At 41.3% G+C, this 16,965-nt stretch overlaps 1 protein-coding gene across 1 annotated transcript; it reads right to left on the bottom strand.

The window, feature by feature from the left end:
• Window positions 1-348: 348 nt before the first annotated feature.
• LOC137255599 (uncharacterized) lies at window positions 349-16,565 on the bottom strand. The gene is made up of 6 exons (XM_067793037.1): window positions 16,486-16,565; window positions 10,733-10,934; window positions 10,429-10,456; window positions 9,884-10,084; window positions 7,654-7,772; window positions 349-577 (listed from the first exon to the last, which is right to left on the bottom strand). Exons 2-6 carry the CDS (start codon window positions 10,919-10,921, stop codon window positions 458-460), a joined length of 657 nt encoding a protein of 218 aa, XP_067649138.1. The 5' UTR covers window positions 10,922-10,934; window positions 16,486-16,565; the 3' UTR covers window positions 349-457.
• Between the last annotated feature and the right edge of the window lie 400 nt (window positions 16,566-16,965).

The following is a 16,965-nucleotide window of genomic DNA, read 5'->3' as shown; positions in this document are numbered from 1 at the left end:
ATCACACGGAGTTATATTGGAGTTTTGTGCTTCTGCCTGCCGACATCGTCTGTCTGTCAAATCATCTGACCTAGAAGACAGACGCTTCGAGCTTCACCATTGACTTTGTAAACTACCTTCAGTTAGTATATCTGATCTCACTGTAAGTGTCAAGATTCTGGAAACTTGATATTTAATATCTGTGAAACATTACTTTCGACTTGTTACCCAATTTCATTGTAGTAGAAGTCTGTATTGTAATTCATGGTAACTTGCCCATTGTTATTGTTGAATATGTTAGTCTTGTCATTGTTATGGTTTGCTGGTTCAAAGGGGATTTCTTATTAATTAACCGTAACAAGTGGCAAATAAAATGACTGCATTTATTCAATGAAAGAACATGTATTTGGTTGCTGTCAAATAGAGACAGTATTCATTTGATTTGTTTGATTGTACATTTGCCTTCATTTTGGCACACTTATGTGTAATGATCAAGGTTTTGGATTCGCGTTACTTCATTCTGGAATCTCCTAGGTCCACGTAAATATTCTTCCATTTCGTCCATGACATGTTGGCTAACTGGCGCGAAGTACATCAGCTGAAAATATGCAGAAGTATTCGTGACTAATGCATGGAAAACATAAATTTGACAATAGCAACCATCTATATATACCGACACATCTCTCCAAGCGTAACTTACAAAATGATGACACAATACGAACTCACAACTTACCAAATACTCAAAGATCGTCTTTCCACTTTTGCTCTATAAAATATGATATATTTTACGTGCCTGCTCCATTTTGTTGTCTCAGAAAATTCATCAAAGGCCAAACTGAGCAGGAAGAAATTGTCAGAACTATCTCTTAAGGTTCTTTGTTAAAAGTATTACAACTGAATGTTGATTACATGTCTGCCCGAGGAAGTAACAATATCTGATTATATGGTCAAACTAATAACATATTACGTTTTAAACATCGGTTGCAAAACACCCCACAAAACACTGGGTTATCTCTATTGAAACAGTCGTGGTATCACTGACACTGGAGCAATAAATTTCACATGGTACATCCCTCCTCTTAAATATTAACACCGAAGGCTCTTTAAGACTGTCCAACAAACTTTTATCTCAGTAATTAATAGACAGATCCAACTGTTAGACTAATATTAATTTTAATACAACGCTTGTGACGTTCTGACACGTCCGAATAACGTCAGAGTCTAACTAATAGGTGGAAACTCTTCCGAGAAAGAACCAATTGGCCCCGAAATTTTGGACCCTCACTCTTCCTCATCTTCAGTTGCAGACCTTACCGAAAATCCTGTGTACATTTTGTTTACTTCTATTTATGAGGAAATTTGTGATTTACCTTTAGAGAAACGGAGGCCAATTAAACAACTAAACGTGTCTTTTCCCAAAACAGAAATTGATTTACTAAATGAAATTATCTCTCTAAAACTTTCTGTGGACTGTTCATTACATGAAATAAATTCCTGCGTCTATGCTGCCGCGCGAACGTTGGAGGAACTTCACACAGTTTCCAAAGAAAAATCTTCTACTACTAAGAACGACAAACCAAGAAAAAACCGGTTTCAAGTGAAATTAACAGAAACTAGAAAATATATTTCCTGGATAGAGCTGTGCCTCAAATTACGATCATTAGGGAATCCCATGTCTAAACGACAAAAGGCAATTTGGAGAAAATTAAAATTACAGTACAAGACAACAAAAGAAAAGGTACTTCTCCAAATTGTCGATTCCCTTAAGGCAAAAATAAAAGTTTGGACAGAAAGAAAGAAAAAAATGGGAAAAGAGAAACAAATTCATCAAGCAAAATAAAATGTTTAGGAATAATGAAAAGCAATTCTATAGGCAACTTAAAACAAGTGGTGATGGTGGGCATGATGAGCGGCCTCCCATGGATGCCAATGAAAGGTTTTGGAAACAGTTGTGGTCTGTACCCGGCAACTGTAACCTGGAAGCACCATGGGTAAGTGATTATGACCATGCAATGCATGAGAAAGTAACTAGGTCGTTTGTCTGTTACCTCTCACCAGATTGCCTGAAAACTGTCATTAAAAAGTCCAAATCTAATACAGCTCCAGGGCCTGATGGCATTCGAAACCGGTACTGGAAACTGTTCCCTTGTGTCCAAACACCATTACTTCACTGTTTCAATTCTCTTGTGGACACAGGTGGTGTTCCTCCGTGGTTCTGCAAAGGTCGCACAATACTCCTTCCCAAAAAAGGAGACGTGACGGATCCAAAAAACTTCCGCCCTATCACATGTCTAAATACCCAATATAAATTATTCACAGGGTGTTTGACAAACCTCGTGTCATCTTACTGCTCTTCCAATGAGATAATGTACAGGGAGCAGAAGGGGGCGAGAAAGGGATGTTGGGGGTGCAAGGATCAACTTCTTGTACAGAAAATGATTTTGGAAGAGGCTAAAACCTATCACCGCAACCTCTCCATGTGCTGGATAGACTACAAAAAGGCATACGACTCTGTCCCTCACGAATGGATTCTGAAGTCTCTTCAGTGTATTGACCTCCCTGAGCGATTACTTGATTTACTCAAGTCTTTAATGAGTTGCTGGTCGACTCAACTTGAGATGTACTCACAAGGGCAGGTGCAGACGTCGGAATCTATTCCAATTAGAAGGGGGATTTTCCAGGGGGACTCCTTTAGTCCTTTGCTTTTTTGTCTGTCTCTGAATCCTTTGAGTTTTCTGCTCAATAGGGAGGAGGGTTATCATCCCGGACCTCCTCAGCACAGATCCCCAACACCTCTTACTCATCTCCTCTACATGGATGACATCGAGCTCCTTGCCAAGGGAGAGACCAATTTGAAAGAACAGGTTCTCCTTGTCGAGTCAGTCTCTAATGATATAGGCATGGCGTTTGGACTCGACAAATGTAATACTCTTCATTTGAAACGTGGCAAGGTAACTAATGATGGATCGGTCAAGTTACAAGGGGGAGGAGTTATTGAACATCTTGTGGAAGATCAGGCCTACACCTATCTTGGAATGCAAGTTCGAGACAAGCTCCAGAATGCCCAGATTCAAGATAAACTTCGGGCCGAGTATAAATCTCGTTTAAAGAAAATCTGGAGTTCAGAGCTAAATGCTCGAAACAAAGTCAAAGCCACCAATACTTTTGCTGTGCCAGTCCTCTCCTATTCCTTTGGAGTAGTTGATTGGACAAAACAAGACACCCAGAGTCTTGACCGCCTGACCAGAAGGATCATGTCTGATAACAGAGCACACCACCCTCGTTCCTCTCTTAATCGTTTATATATGCCAATCAATTCAGGAGGTCGGGGTTTGATTAATGTGGAAGCTCTTCATGACAGAATTTTATTGTGTACTTTTGCACATATTTATTTGTCAGATGATCCTCTGGTGATGCACGTTAAGATTTATGATGAAAGCAAGGAATTCCACAGCTACTTTAAACGTGCCAAGGTTGTTGGACACAATTTGAAATTTGAAGTTGATTTTGTTGATGGCGATGTACTGCTGGACGGTAAAGTGATGGGAGTAAACCAGGTGAAGTCTTTCACCAAGTCTGCCTAGAGTCGGTCCTTTGTGGAGAAGCTGTCTGAGAAGCCATTACATCGTGTGTATATGCAGTGTGTGGAACAGAACAGCAATCCAACCGACTCCTTCGCCTGGATGAAGTCGGCTGGTCTTAAATGTGAAACTGAGGGTTTCCTTTTTGCTGCTCAGGACCCACTCGCAATCGCCAGAATGTTATTCTTAAAGAAAATATCAATATGAAATGTCGTCTATGCAATCAGTTTACAGAAACTGTCCAACACCTTGTTAGTGGATGCCCTTCCTTGGCACAAACAGCATATCTTAAAAGACATGATGGCATGGCTCGCTGCTTTTATTATCGTCTCCGCCATGCCTGTGGCTTTGACTCCGAGGTCCATCCATGGTACGACCCTGAGCATGTCCAGGGCGTCCTGGAAGATGACAGCTACAAACTTCTCTGGAATAGGCCAATATACAGCCTGAGACGAATTCCAGCCAACAAACCTGATCTTGTCCTTTTTGATAAAGCCAATGAAATTATTTATATCATAGAATTTTCTGTCCCTTTTGACAGCAATGTGATTGGCAACATTCAGGAAAAGCATGATAAATATGCGGACCTCGCCTTTGAAATGTCTCGCTTACATCCCAAGTACACTGTCGTCAGGCTCCCCATTGTTCTCTGTGCCCTTGGTTTGGTACCTCCTGATCTCTTGGCGCAGATGAGGAGAGTGCCCGGGTTCTCCACCGGGAGCACAGCCCTTCTGACAATCTGGGTAATGCAGAAGGCTGCAGTGTTGGGGAGCCTCCATATTCTCCGAAAAGTTCTTGGTGGGTTCGACTAGTCAGTGTTTCCTGGGAGAAGTCCCATTCGCTGTCTGGGCTGCGTGTAGAGGGGGCGAGGGCCCTGAGCTGATGATGAGCCTCACCGGCCTGACTGTGCCATCACCCGAACCCTCTCTGCTGCATATCGATCTGAATCTGTAAAACATAATAATCTTAAACTGTATTTCCACTTGAGGTAATAGTACTTAGATTGCTTTCTTTTCCTGGTTTGCAGTTTTCGACCAACGTGTCACTGTTTTCATATTTCAGCAGAGTTTTGGATTTGGATTTCTTCATCAACCTTTTCATTGTCTTGACTGCATTCCCATTTGATTGTGGGCATCTTGGTGAAGACATATCATGATGTAGTAAGTATTACTGGGCAAAGGTGGCAACAAGTATAAGAACTGAATGGCGGGCCATTGTCTGTGATACAAAATATTAAAAAAAACAAAACAATGACAAAACATCTGGAATTACATGTGTGACATATAGTTACATTGTTAGTCTCGTCTATCAAATTAAAAGAGATCACATGCCATCTTCTCCATTGTCTGTGCTGAGAGTGGTTTGCTACCTTGCTGTTGCTGCTCAGTCTTGCAAATCTCACACATACTGATGAATTCGGTCAGATCCTTAACCATGCATGGCCAGTAGACCAGTTTTCCTGTCTTGTGAATGCACCCGTTAACTTCAGTGTGACTTGAATGCGTCCTTTTGATATTCAAATGTTGGATACTTGGTACAGTGACAACACGTTGACCTTTGAAGATGATGCCATCTTGAACTGCGAGTTCATCTCTGAAATTGAAATAGTCTTGGGCACACCTCGGAAGACCATTTCTTGTTTCATGCCATCCATTTTGGATCAGTCTGTTCATACCATGGTCAGCACGGGTAGCATCTGAAAGTTTCTCAAATGACTTGTCCGAGATTGAGACATACTGCTTCATGTCAATGGCTTCATTGTCTTTTCAGTCGGGGATCTGATAGAGACGACATGGCCAGTATCATCGTTGGAGGATCCTGTCTGTGGTCGGCTTGCACGACTGAGGGTGTCTGCTGCATACACCTCTGTACCTTCCTTGTAAATGTCTGTGGCATCAAACTTTTGAAGTTTCATCAACATCACCCGGCACTGTGTAAGCTCCTGTCCACTGCTTCTAATGGTATGTGGTCAGTGATGACATGTACTTTCCTCCCGTATGTGTAAAGTTCAAAGCATTCAACTCTGAACACAATAGCGAGCAGCTGCTTTTGGATCTGAGCATAGCAAATTTTGGACGGTTGTTCACCATTCCAAGAATACTTTGTACTCCTGTTTGTTTGATGGGGCTGGTATTTTTGCCAGCTGCCTCCACTTTGGATGGATCAATCTTGAGACCATTCTCTGTTAAAACCTGTTAAAAACTTCCTAGTTATTGAACGTCAGGTAACGCCAGCTTGAATTTGGACTTGCTAAACTTGATTTTCTTCTCCCGACATCTGTTCAAGAAAGCTGTAATTTTTCTATCATGGTCGTGATCAGCCTCCTCCTCCGTCTGTCCAATACCATTGATCATAAGATCATCATGTATGGCTTTCAGTCAACCTAGATTCGTCAGAGCTTCATCCATCCTTCTCTGAAATTCCTGGGCGTGGGTGATATTTTAAGGGCTTCGTCAATGTTCTACATCTGCCCCAAGAAGTCTTGAAGGTTGTCAGTAGACTGCTTTCCTTGCCCAGGGACATATGTCAAAATGTTTTTTGTTTTTTTGTGTGCATCAGTCAAAGTGAAGAAACGAGCATTAGATAGTTCTGTCAGAATGCCATCAATAGTAGGTATTTGATAATGACACTTTTTCAAAGCTTTGTTCAATGGTTTTGGATCAATACACATTCATATTTTTCCACTTGGTTTGGCAACCACCACCATCACAGAGATTGATCCTATTGCTTCTGTGACCCGAGTCATAATGTCTTTTTGTTGAGTCGTTCCAGCTCATCTTTCAGCTTTCCGTTCATAGCTCCTGGAACGTCCCAACTGGGCGTCTTGACAAGCTCAACATCACCGTCTACCTCTAAGTGAAAATCACCTTCCAGGTTGCCCTCACCTTCACATATAATCTTTGAAATTTGCTGAGATGTCCTCCTGTTTGTCCACTGATGTTAATATCTGACAAATGTTGACACGTTATCTCCATTGGACCAGTCCTTGTATCATTGATACAGGGAGGAATCATTCACCCACGTGAAGGGAACTAAGCTCTGAACTTATATATATTAATTAGTTTGCTGTCGGACGTTATTTCCGGCTGCAAATTACGTCAGTGCCGGATAAATTTTAAGTCAGTCTGACATGTGTCAGATTCGTGTGGTGCGACTATCGGACGCCTGGTGGCAGTTTGATAAGGTTTGGATGATTAACAGTCATCATCTGACGCTCATCTTATTGCAATCTGTTGTCTGCTCGACGCGCCTGATAGCCACCCATCACCAATTCGATTCTCATCAGGGGGTAACATTATATTTAACACTGTCTGATTGCTGTCCATTGTGACACTCGAGGTTAACCCCTCATTAACTCCACTGCCATCGTTCGGCAAGCAGTAACATCAGACTACAAATAGAGGATCAGCTGACATTTAGTCCGCAGATTTTCATCGGACACTACAGCAACAAGATCCTGGAGATGAATCCAAGAATGAACAGAAATGTTCGAGGAGAGACGGCAAAATCGACCTGCAAGGTACCCTGTGGTGTAGGACAACTTGAGACCAGGCTGGAGAACTGTGCTGGGTGGTAACACCCTTCGTTTCTCTTGGTGCGTGGCTCTGGAGTAGTTCATCAAACGATTCTGGCGCTCTTCAGAAATGGAAGAATGCTATTCATTCATTCCATCTATAAGCTTGCAGCCGTGATCGAACCCAATAGCGATGTAGCCTTCTATGCATCTTCTCAGGATCCCAAGGTCATTGCAGGTCATCTTTCATCCGATTAATCCGATCAAAGTTGGATCTCTATAGGACCGAAAAAAGGGGACCCAGAAAAGGGTGTTGGGTGAATTTCGATTGGAACTCATCGGAACGCTGAAATTTTGCAAAACTGGGATCAGATGAGGTTCCGATGGTCAGTGTAATATGGTGTGGGTTAAATCTCACGAATGATCCTTAAATCATGAACAATGTCTGACAAACATCAGTTTATGAATTGCTATGAGGCTCGTCGTGATTAAGCATATTCTGTCCTATCGACGGCACCCATCACAAATACATGCAAAGGCAAACCAACTTTTATGATGTATTGCAATGAAACTGCTCACCTCAACTGGAAATACGGCGAGAGTTTTGAAACATGTTTGTTTCTGGCCTGATTTTCGAAGGGCTACATCTTTCTCGAACGTCCACTTCAGCATTTCATTGTACTCAAGAGTTGACAAATCTGAGAAAAGGAAGAATAATGTAAGCTATTGTCACGTCCACTACAGTTTGCAATAGCTCAAAAACTGGTAAGCTGGGAAAGCTTTGACAAAACAAATTGCAGGCAATACTACAGATACAGCATATGCTTCAGTGGTCACAGAAGTGCAGTGTCTTTAAAAAATTGAAATAATAAGTACAGTGCATTTGTTATGTTACCACTCATATCATTACTGTCCCTTTGCCGGTATAAATATAAGCAGAGATAGCTATGTGCATATGAACGGCTCCATGTTTTGATGCACAAGTAGAAGTCTCCTATCAAAATGTTCAGCACGTGTTTGTAAAATGGTAAAGGGCAATACTAATGATATCGCTACAAGTGCATTTCAGCGTGTCATCCAATTAATTGTAACTCCAGCCATGATGCAGTCATGCACATTGAAAGCCCATCTAACATTACACGATTTCAAGGAGGAATACATACCGCACCATATTGCTCGTTATCTGAAACTTTATACTTATCAGATTGTTAACATTTTTGTATTTGTTTCATGACGCACGGCATGTGTTTGGTCTATTAAACTGAGTGAGTGAGCTGTCTAAATTACACATATATGTCCCAGATAAAGGATCTGTGAATGATGATACACAGGTAAATAGTGGAACCACGAGAGACTGAAATCTGCGATTGTGTGACATATGGGCTTGATGTGCAAAATGCAGGTTAGTTGTCACCGCTTAAATGGTAATATGGCAAATCATTTTGCTGTGTTCAGTTTATAATTCATTTATTAAGAGGAAAGCATTGAGTGAGTGAGTGAGTGAGTGAACAGGCTAACACATAACATGACATAATGATCTATTTATTCACTGACACACTGATATCACATCAATCAAAAAATACCAATATCCCTTACTTATTTTGGCCGGTATATTACAGATTGGTAGCTCAAAATGTACTGTGAACATATTGGAACTTACATACCCTCTCATAAAGAGAATGTTTTAACAATATTTTAAACTCTATTAGGACACAGCCACGAACAGTCTCGGTTGCTAATCTAATAATGCAGCACTAATTAAAGAGTGAGCGAGTTAATACGTCACATCGGCAATATTTCAGCCATAGCGTGACAAGAACATTTAATGCTGAAATCGAATATATGTATTTCATAAACACCTGTCGTCAAAGGACAGTAAAACAACTAGAATATCACAATTACAATTAAAACTAATGTGGAAAGTTAAAACTAATATCACTTTTTGGACGAGACAATAAAAAATACGGGCTATATATCACAACCGACTGAAGGAAGATCACCATATCAGGCACTAATTAAAGAACATTACTTTGATCGATTTACAAGAGGCATTAGTCAAGACTTTTCAATAAATTTTATCTATTGAAGAAAGCAATGATTAAATGAAAACTGACTCTGAAATGTTTATATCTCTCAAACACTTTGTCTAAATCTTGGTCTTCAGTGATAACTCCATGGAATATTCACCCATTGTGTAGCAGACATTCGAGGATGGATGTGGTGAATGTAATCGCCCATATGCATTGTTCACTGCTCTTCACATTGTTCACTCACTAGTTCCATGGTATAATCCCACGGTTATTCTACACTAAACGTATAATATTCTCCAATACTTTCAACAAAAAGCATGTCATTTACATGATGTTGAGGTGATGCTTATTACACATAGAGAACACTAAACGACCTTCCGTGTAATACCATTATTATGAAACGAGCCATAATGAATATGGTATTTCATGGAAGGTCGTTTAGTATTCTGTTTATTACTCGTTAACATAAATTGACAGAAACGAAATTGCCTACAGTCTGAGGACTCTCTGCAATTCGGCGACTCAAGCAAGGTGTATTAAAACTGCAACAGCCACATTAGCATTGTGACGTCACAACTTTGAACCATTTTGACGTCATACGTCAAGTGGTATTACACTAGTGTAATATTGCCGTAAAATATTAGACTGCAGTATCTTCCACGGGCGAGTAATAATATTTGATATTCTTAATACCTGTCTTTTTACCAGTGTAATTTACAAAAAGGTGATATCATTCTTATGCTTTGGGGAAGATACTCTGGGCTTCAGGTACAATTTACCTCCTACAAGAAGTGTCTTCCTGTCCATAAGTAGATCCTCATCCTCAAATGATGACGACCACATATCGTCGGGTATGGAGACACCGAGCCCCTTGGCGAAGTCACCGCATTGGTAGAGGGACACTGCGCTGAACTCGTATCCCTTCCTTGATAAGAAACCCGTCAGCTGGGACCAACTTCCTGGTTTCTCAACGTCGAGAACTGTAATGTGTGCATTTGGAATTATTCAACAATCTTTCATTCTTCATCTTTTATTGAGCATCGCTTGTCCTACTTAGTGAAAATATCTACTTTGTTACACTGCCATATTGATAGATTCTACAAACCGGTTACAGTCCCCTAAAAATACAGAAACTGGAAAATTATGTCATTCTGTTCCTATGACTTTCAGCATGTGGGCCCGTGGTGTCTTAAATACATGTGTCCCTGCCCCCCAAAGTGATCATCAGAATCAAGGTGCAGGCAAGTACCCAAACACGAATGGTGTTGTCACTTGCATATAAAATGTACAGTTACCTTAGAGTATTGACAAATATTGGACTTACCAAGAAGAATTCTTGGATTTCCGAGCTCCTGTGAAACAAACAGCGATTAATATGAATATGATGATTTCGTGGGTCCCTTAGCTTATCTCCTTGACATTAATATCGTTTTCCTTTCCTTTTCTATGTAAGGGTAGACATTCCAGTGTATGCCTGATTAGATTCAATATACACAACCATTTACACGGCTGGTTAATCAGAAGTGATAGGGATTGCCTCGTCCTTGGTATTTATCAGAAGAACCATGTATCATAAGCATGATACGTAATATTATAGCATAATATTTGCTTCAAAGCATTATACAGACCTTAAATGAAAACAGAACCTTGATGTCAGTAAGATCGTTCACAGTGTCTTTGATTTGACGTATCTCAGCCGTCTCGTCCCTCCCCTTCTCGGGAGGCATATAGATGTTCACTCTATACAAGTGGGCGTCTCTGTCATCACCCAGTACCGACAGTGGGAGGTATAACAGGCAAACAAAGAGAAGCATCATTGCAAGTCGTTATCTGTAGCACAAAAAGGAATCTGTGATCAATCAAGGCCTCTTGAAACGTGACTTATTACATTGAGAACTCGATGAAAACTGTCAGACAGATCGAGAAATGCAGTGTAGACAGCCATCATTTCCCGAAGCATCTATTGATATGCCATGGCAGCGCTGCTAGTCTATCTAGTAATAGTAATCCAGTGTATTGTGCTGTCTAGTAATAGTAATCTAGTGTAGGGTACTGTCTTGTAATAGTAATCTAGTGTAGGGTACTGTCTTGTGATGGTAATCTAGTGTAGGGTACTGTCTATTGATAGTTATCTAGAGTACTCAACACTTGCTAAGGTGTTAGGAACAAACGATACAAATACAATGCAGGTATGGAATCCGAGAAGGGACATTGTCGCGTTGTCGCCCTCTCAAAAACAAGCAAGAATTAAGCAAAGCGCGAAAATGCGACAATGCATTGTCCCGATGTTGCGTGTCGCGGTTCGAATAACATTTTCTCTGTTCCTCTAAAGTGCGACATGCGACATAGCGACAATTTTCAACGTCAAAATATGTCGCGTTGTCGCATTGTCGCCCTATCTAAGATATGTAAGAATTCACTCAAACGGGACATGCGACAACGCGACAACGCGACATTTCATCATCGCGCTTTATTAAAATATTGACCATAATTTGCATTTAACAAATTGACGAAAACGCGACACGCGACAATGCGACAAAATATACTTAGCATTGTCGCCCTTTTCTGTTACCGGTGGGCATGTGTAGAAAGTCAATTAATCTAAGCATGCGCAGAAAATGTTAAACTCTATTTCAGACTTCACTGGTCTTTCGTTACCTCCAATGTTTTTTAAAATGAAGTAGTGCCCGAAATGGCAGCTGGGCTGCTTTTCTTGAGCTTGTTTTACATATTGTAAATGTAGTTAGCCATTCAAGTGTGCTCTAGCAGCAAAACGAATTATTAGCGCAACTATTCATTGTAATCACGGTACACTATGCCCTTGTCATTCAAGGCGGGACAATTTCACGTGCAGAGTTATTCTCTTAGTCACACCAGACAACTATAACCATAAGTTCGAATCCCAGCACCAGACACATGAATCACTTTGGACATTTCGATGACAGGTTGTGATCACAGGTCGTGAAAAACTAAAATATTGTTAAAATTCATCAACATCATGTGTCCTCGAATGGGTCACTATGTTCCATAATGTGGCTCCCGACAGTTTCATGGTACAGTCCTGTCCGACGCTGATGAATTTGTCTGAGATCTGCCTCTGTTCGCCCAGCAGTGGATGGATACCCAGTAGAATGAGACATCACTTAACCATCCGGCACCTCAAAGACAGTTTAGGTCGGCTTTGAACGTGATAATGGGAAACCGCCTTACAAATGGACTGTTATCATTGTGATATACTATCCCAAGAAATAAACGCATAGACGAGAAATCTGTTGCGAAAAATTTCAAACATGAACGCCTTACAAATGGACTGTTAGCCGTAGGATATTAGAAACAATGCCATCACTTGGTAGAGTTGCTTACACTTGTAGAGGCAGAAACCAGTTTTCCCTCCCTCACTCCACTCCATTCCGCTCCACTCCTCTCACTCTTCCGCCGCTCAACTCCACTCACCCAAGGTTTATTAGTAAATAGCAAGGTATAATGTAATTGTGATGTATTGTGATGCCCGTTTTCATTTCTGTGTGAATCCTATTCTATTAATCCTGCACATAGCCTGATTCACAATATACCTCATACATTTCTCATACGGATACTATATCCAGCGATACACGTGTACTTGCATCGTTTCAAACGGTTGCTATATCATAATAATTTGCAGCAAAATGGGCAGCCTGAATACTACCATTCCATAAAGCAACGACTTTGAGCCACTCTGGACTTCACGGATAGATGTACGTTCATTTACTATTGTTCTGATTTCGATCCCTGGGTATCTGAACTCTTTGAAAATATCGAAAAATAATCATGCTTGTGATAGTTTGTTTTTTTACATTCCGCTGTTACGAAAAAATGTTTGATGAAATGTCGCATCGTCGCATTGTCGCGTGTCGCGCTTTGTTAAAATATTGACTGCAGCCTGTATTATAAGATATTAACTAAAACGCGACGCACGACAATCCGACAATGCGACAATGCGACAACGCGACCTTTTGATGAAATGTCGTGTTGTCGCATTGTCGCGTGTCACGTGTCACGTGTCACGTGTCACGTGTCGCGTTTTATTAGTTACGGCGGAATCCAAAAACTATCACAAATATGATTATTTTTATATGCATTTTAAGAGCTGAGATACCCGTGAATCGAACTATGATAAATGAACGTCCATGTTGCCGTGTAGTGTGTGGGTTAAGAGTGCGTGGTTAATGGAATGACGTGCTCAGACTGTCCATTTTGCTGAAGAATATTATGATTGAGTAGGTGCATGTTTGAAACGATACAAGTACATGAGTATCGCTGGATATAGTATCCATATCAGAAAGTATGAGATATATTGTGAATCGTCTCATGTGCAGGGTTAATAAGACAGGATTGCAACAGAACTAAAAACAGACATCCCAACTCATTATTGTAATGAAATACCTTGCTAATTTGCGAAGCTTCCTAAATCTTGAGAGAGTGGAGAGGCGGCGGAGTGAGGAGTGGAGTGGAGCGAAATAGAGAGGAGTGGGCTAGGGAGGAGAGGAGAAGAACGGAGCGCTAGGGGAGAGAAGCGGGACGAGGGGAGAGGAGAGGTGTGGTGTGGAATGGAGTTGAACTTTGCAGAGTAGGAAGAGGTGAGGGAGGGAGAGTTGCTTTCTGGCACTTCAAGGGTACGCAACACTACCAAGCCATTTAATCGTTTCTAATAAACCATCCCTGCAAAAGAGACGCATAGGCTATTTGTATTTTTACAACTGTAGTAATTACCTGTCTTGTTCACACAATCGTCAAAATATGTAACAATTTACTGACTGGCAATAAAAATCAAGATTACTTTCCGAAATTGGCATTCGTTTTGAAGGCTTTTCAAAGTCAAATCACTACGTCTTGACTCGACACGGAATATCGTCATTGAAAGAGTGCATGCAGGAGATTACCAGTCTTCTGTGGCCAGGCGTCTGAATGTTAGTCTGAGCAAGATATAATGACTTGCAGCTCGTTGCAGCCGAACAGCTATAAGAAATCACCGGCCCCGTGCTGGCAGACCTCGAGTTACCACTGCAGCTCAAGATCGGTACATCCTGGTGCTACAGTTGCGTGATCGTACTCCCACGGGTGAGAGCACAACAGCCAGGGCACTTGGGCTTTAGAGGATGTCAGATCATAGTGTACGGAACAGGTTAAAAGAAATTCGTTTGAGAGCCAGAAAGCCAGGGTCGTGCTACGTCGTCATCATCGCGCTCCACGTCTTCGCTATGCACTAAAGTCTGTTTATGGACGAGTTATACATGTTTGACATTTTTTCGCAACAGATTTCTCGTATATGCGTTTATTTCTTGGGATAGTATATCACAATGATAACAGTCCATTTGTAAGGCGGTTTCCCATTATCACATTCAAAGCCGACCTAAACTGTCTTTGAGGTGTCGGGTGGTTAAGTGATATCTCACTCTACCTGGTATCCATCCACTGCTGGCTGAACAGAGGCAGATCTCAGACAAATTCATCAGCGTCGGACAGGACTGTACCATGAAACTGTCGGGAGCCACATTATGGAACAAAGTGACCCATTCGAGGACATCACCTGATGTTTCTGCCGATGTGGCTTGAATTTTAACAATATTTTAGTTTTTCACAACCTGTCAACACAACCTGTCATCGAAATGTCCAAAGTGGTTAATGTGTCTGGTGCTGGGATTCGAACTTATGATAATAGTTATCTGGTGTGACTAAGAGACTATCTCTGCACACCAAATTGCCCCGCCTTGAATGACAAGGGCATAGTGTACCGTAATTACAATGAATAGTTGCGCTAATAATTCGTTTTGCTGTTAAACACACACTTCATTGGCTAAATACATTAATTTTATATATAAAATAATTTTCAAACCAAAAATGAAGGTTTGCATTAAGTTCAAGAAAAGCAGCCCAACTGCCATTTCGAGCACTACTTCATTTTAAAAACCATTGGAAGTAGCAAAAATACCATAGAAGACTCTCTAGGCATGCGCACCGGTAATCGAAAAGTGCGACAACGCGACAATGCGGCATTTCAATGTGTCGCATTGTCGCGTGTCGTTTTTTAGTAAATGATTTGGTTTTTTTCTTTACACATCTTAGATAGGGCGACAATGCGACATCGCTACATATGTGACGTTGAAAATTGTCGGTATGTCGCGTGTCGCACTTTGACGGAACAGAGAAAGTGTTCTTCAAACCGCCACACGCAACATCGCGACGATGCGACAAATGGGCGAAATGGCGCGTTGTCGCATTCTCGCGCTTTGGTTAATTTTTGCCTCATTTTGCTTGTTTTTGAGAGGGCGACAATGCGTCAACGCAACAATGTCCCTTCTCGGATTCCATATGCAGGAGAGATGCAGGATGCGCATTTCTATCTTCGTGTAGACTTTGCGACTTTTCCTTAATGTGAACAACAATAAGGCATTGGTATACTATGTTCTTTAAACGCCATTTTCACTTTACGTTTGTACCATTCACTGTTATGTATAATATCAACGGTTCTCGTGACAATATGGCTGAAATACTGCCGGTGTGACGTTAAATATCAACTCACTCACTCACTTTACGATTGAAAGATTTGGGAGGGACATATATCGGTGTCAGCCAATGTTTATATGACAGTGAATATTTTAGAGGGCATCACAACTTGCACTTCCTCGTGATCATGGTTGTTTGTATTCGCTTTTGAAAGATGATTTATGTATGACGTGTACAAAACCGGCTAGAAACAAAGACTAACAATTAGGTGATGAAAGATGGTTGTCAGAATTAATGGTTTACAGTGATTTATCGGTCACCTTGAAAAACATCAAAATCAAGAATGACACCCTATGCATGTGACACCCTACTGTATTGTGCACGGGCTCCCCATGCATTATGTTTAGTCCCAGGGGTGGTGGTGAAGGAAAATGGTTGTGCGTTTATAAGACGTTTTCCTTTGAAAAGTTTCTTAGAGCTTCCTATGCAAACTAAAAGGTTCCCCTACATTTTTGATGAGTATCCACAGTAACTTTAGAAAATACATTTTCAGTCAGGTGCAGCGATAGACTGGTGGCCAAACGGGGTGTTCGTCACACTACTCTCGAGTTCCAACACACACACACACACACACACACACACACACACACACACACACACACACACACACACACACACACACACACACACACACACACACACACACACACACACACACACACACACACACACACACACACACACACACACACACACACACACACACACACACACACACACACACACACACACACACACACACACACACACACACACACACACACACACACACACACACTGTCTGGCGTCCACTACCGTGATGATGTAGTAACAGAACTGACAGAAGTTATTTACTTACCTTTACGTCTGTCGTAATGAAATCAGCAGGAACACATAACGTCAGAAAGTCACAGGCTTATATACACGTAGCTGGTATGCAAATGACAAGATATCCATCACTACACATAATAATACACACTGTGACTATCTTCAGAATCGTTATGTATGAGATCACCATACTAGGTAACATGGTGTTTTGTGCTGGTTCCTGGGGCGTTCTCGTGACGGCAACTGAGTCTAGTGCTGGTTTCTGGGGCGTTCTCGTGACGGTAACTGTGTCTAGTGCTGGTTTCTTGAGCAGGAAATCAAGACAGTTACATAATTCACTATGAACTGTTAGGAACACATCAGTCAGTAGTATACTAGTGCGTTTGGTGACCGACGATAATGAATACATTATGGGGTGAGTGAGTGAGTTTAGTTTTATGCCGCACTCAGCAATATTCCAGCTATATGGCGGCGGTCTGTAAATAATCGAGGCTGGACCAGACAATCCAGT

Source organism: Haliotis asinina, chromosome 11 (genome assembly GCF_037392515.1).
Source record: "Haliotis asinina isolate JCU_RB_2024 chromosome 11, JCU_Hal_asi_v2, whole genome shotgun sequence".
Classification (NCBI taxonomy): domain Eukaryota; kingdom Metazoa; phylum Mollusca; class Gastropoda; order Lepetellida; family Haliotidae; genus Haliotis; species Haliotis asinina.
Note: the sequence above shows the minus strand (reverse complement) of the source record. Positions and strands in the feature narration are given on the sequence as shown.

Excerpts from the sequence above, each read along its gene's own strand:
- LOC137255599 (XM_067793037.1), bottom strand. The coding sequence starts at position 10,921 with ATGATGCTTCTCTTTGTTTGCCTGTTATACCTCCCACTGTCGGTACTG. Across the intron at positions 10,457-10,732 it reads AGGTTCTGTTTTCATTTAAG|GAGCTCGGAAATCCAAGAAT; the intron begins GTCTGTATAATG and ends TTTGTTTCACAG. Across the intron at positions 10,085-10,428 it reads AAATCCAAGAATTCTTCTTG|TTCTCGACGTTGAGAAACCA; the intron begins GTAAGTCCAATA and ends CACACATTACAG.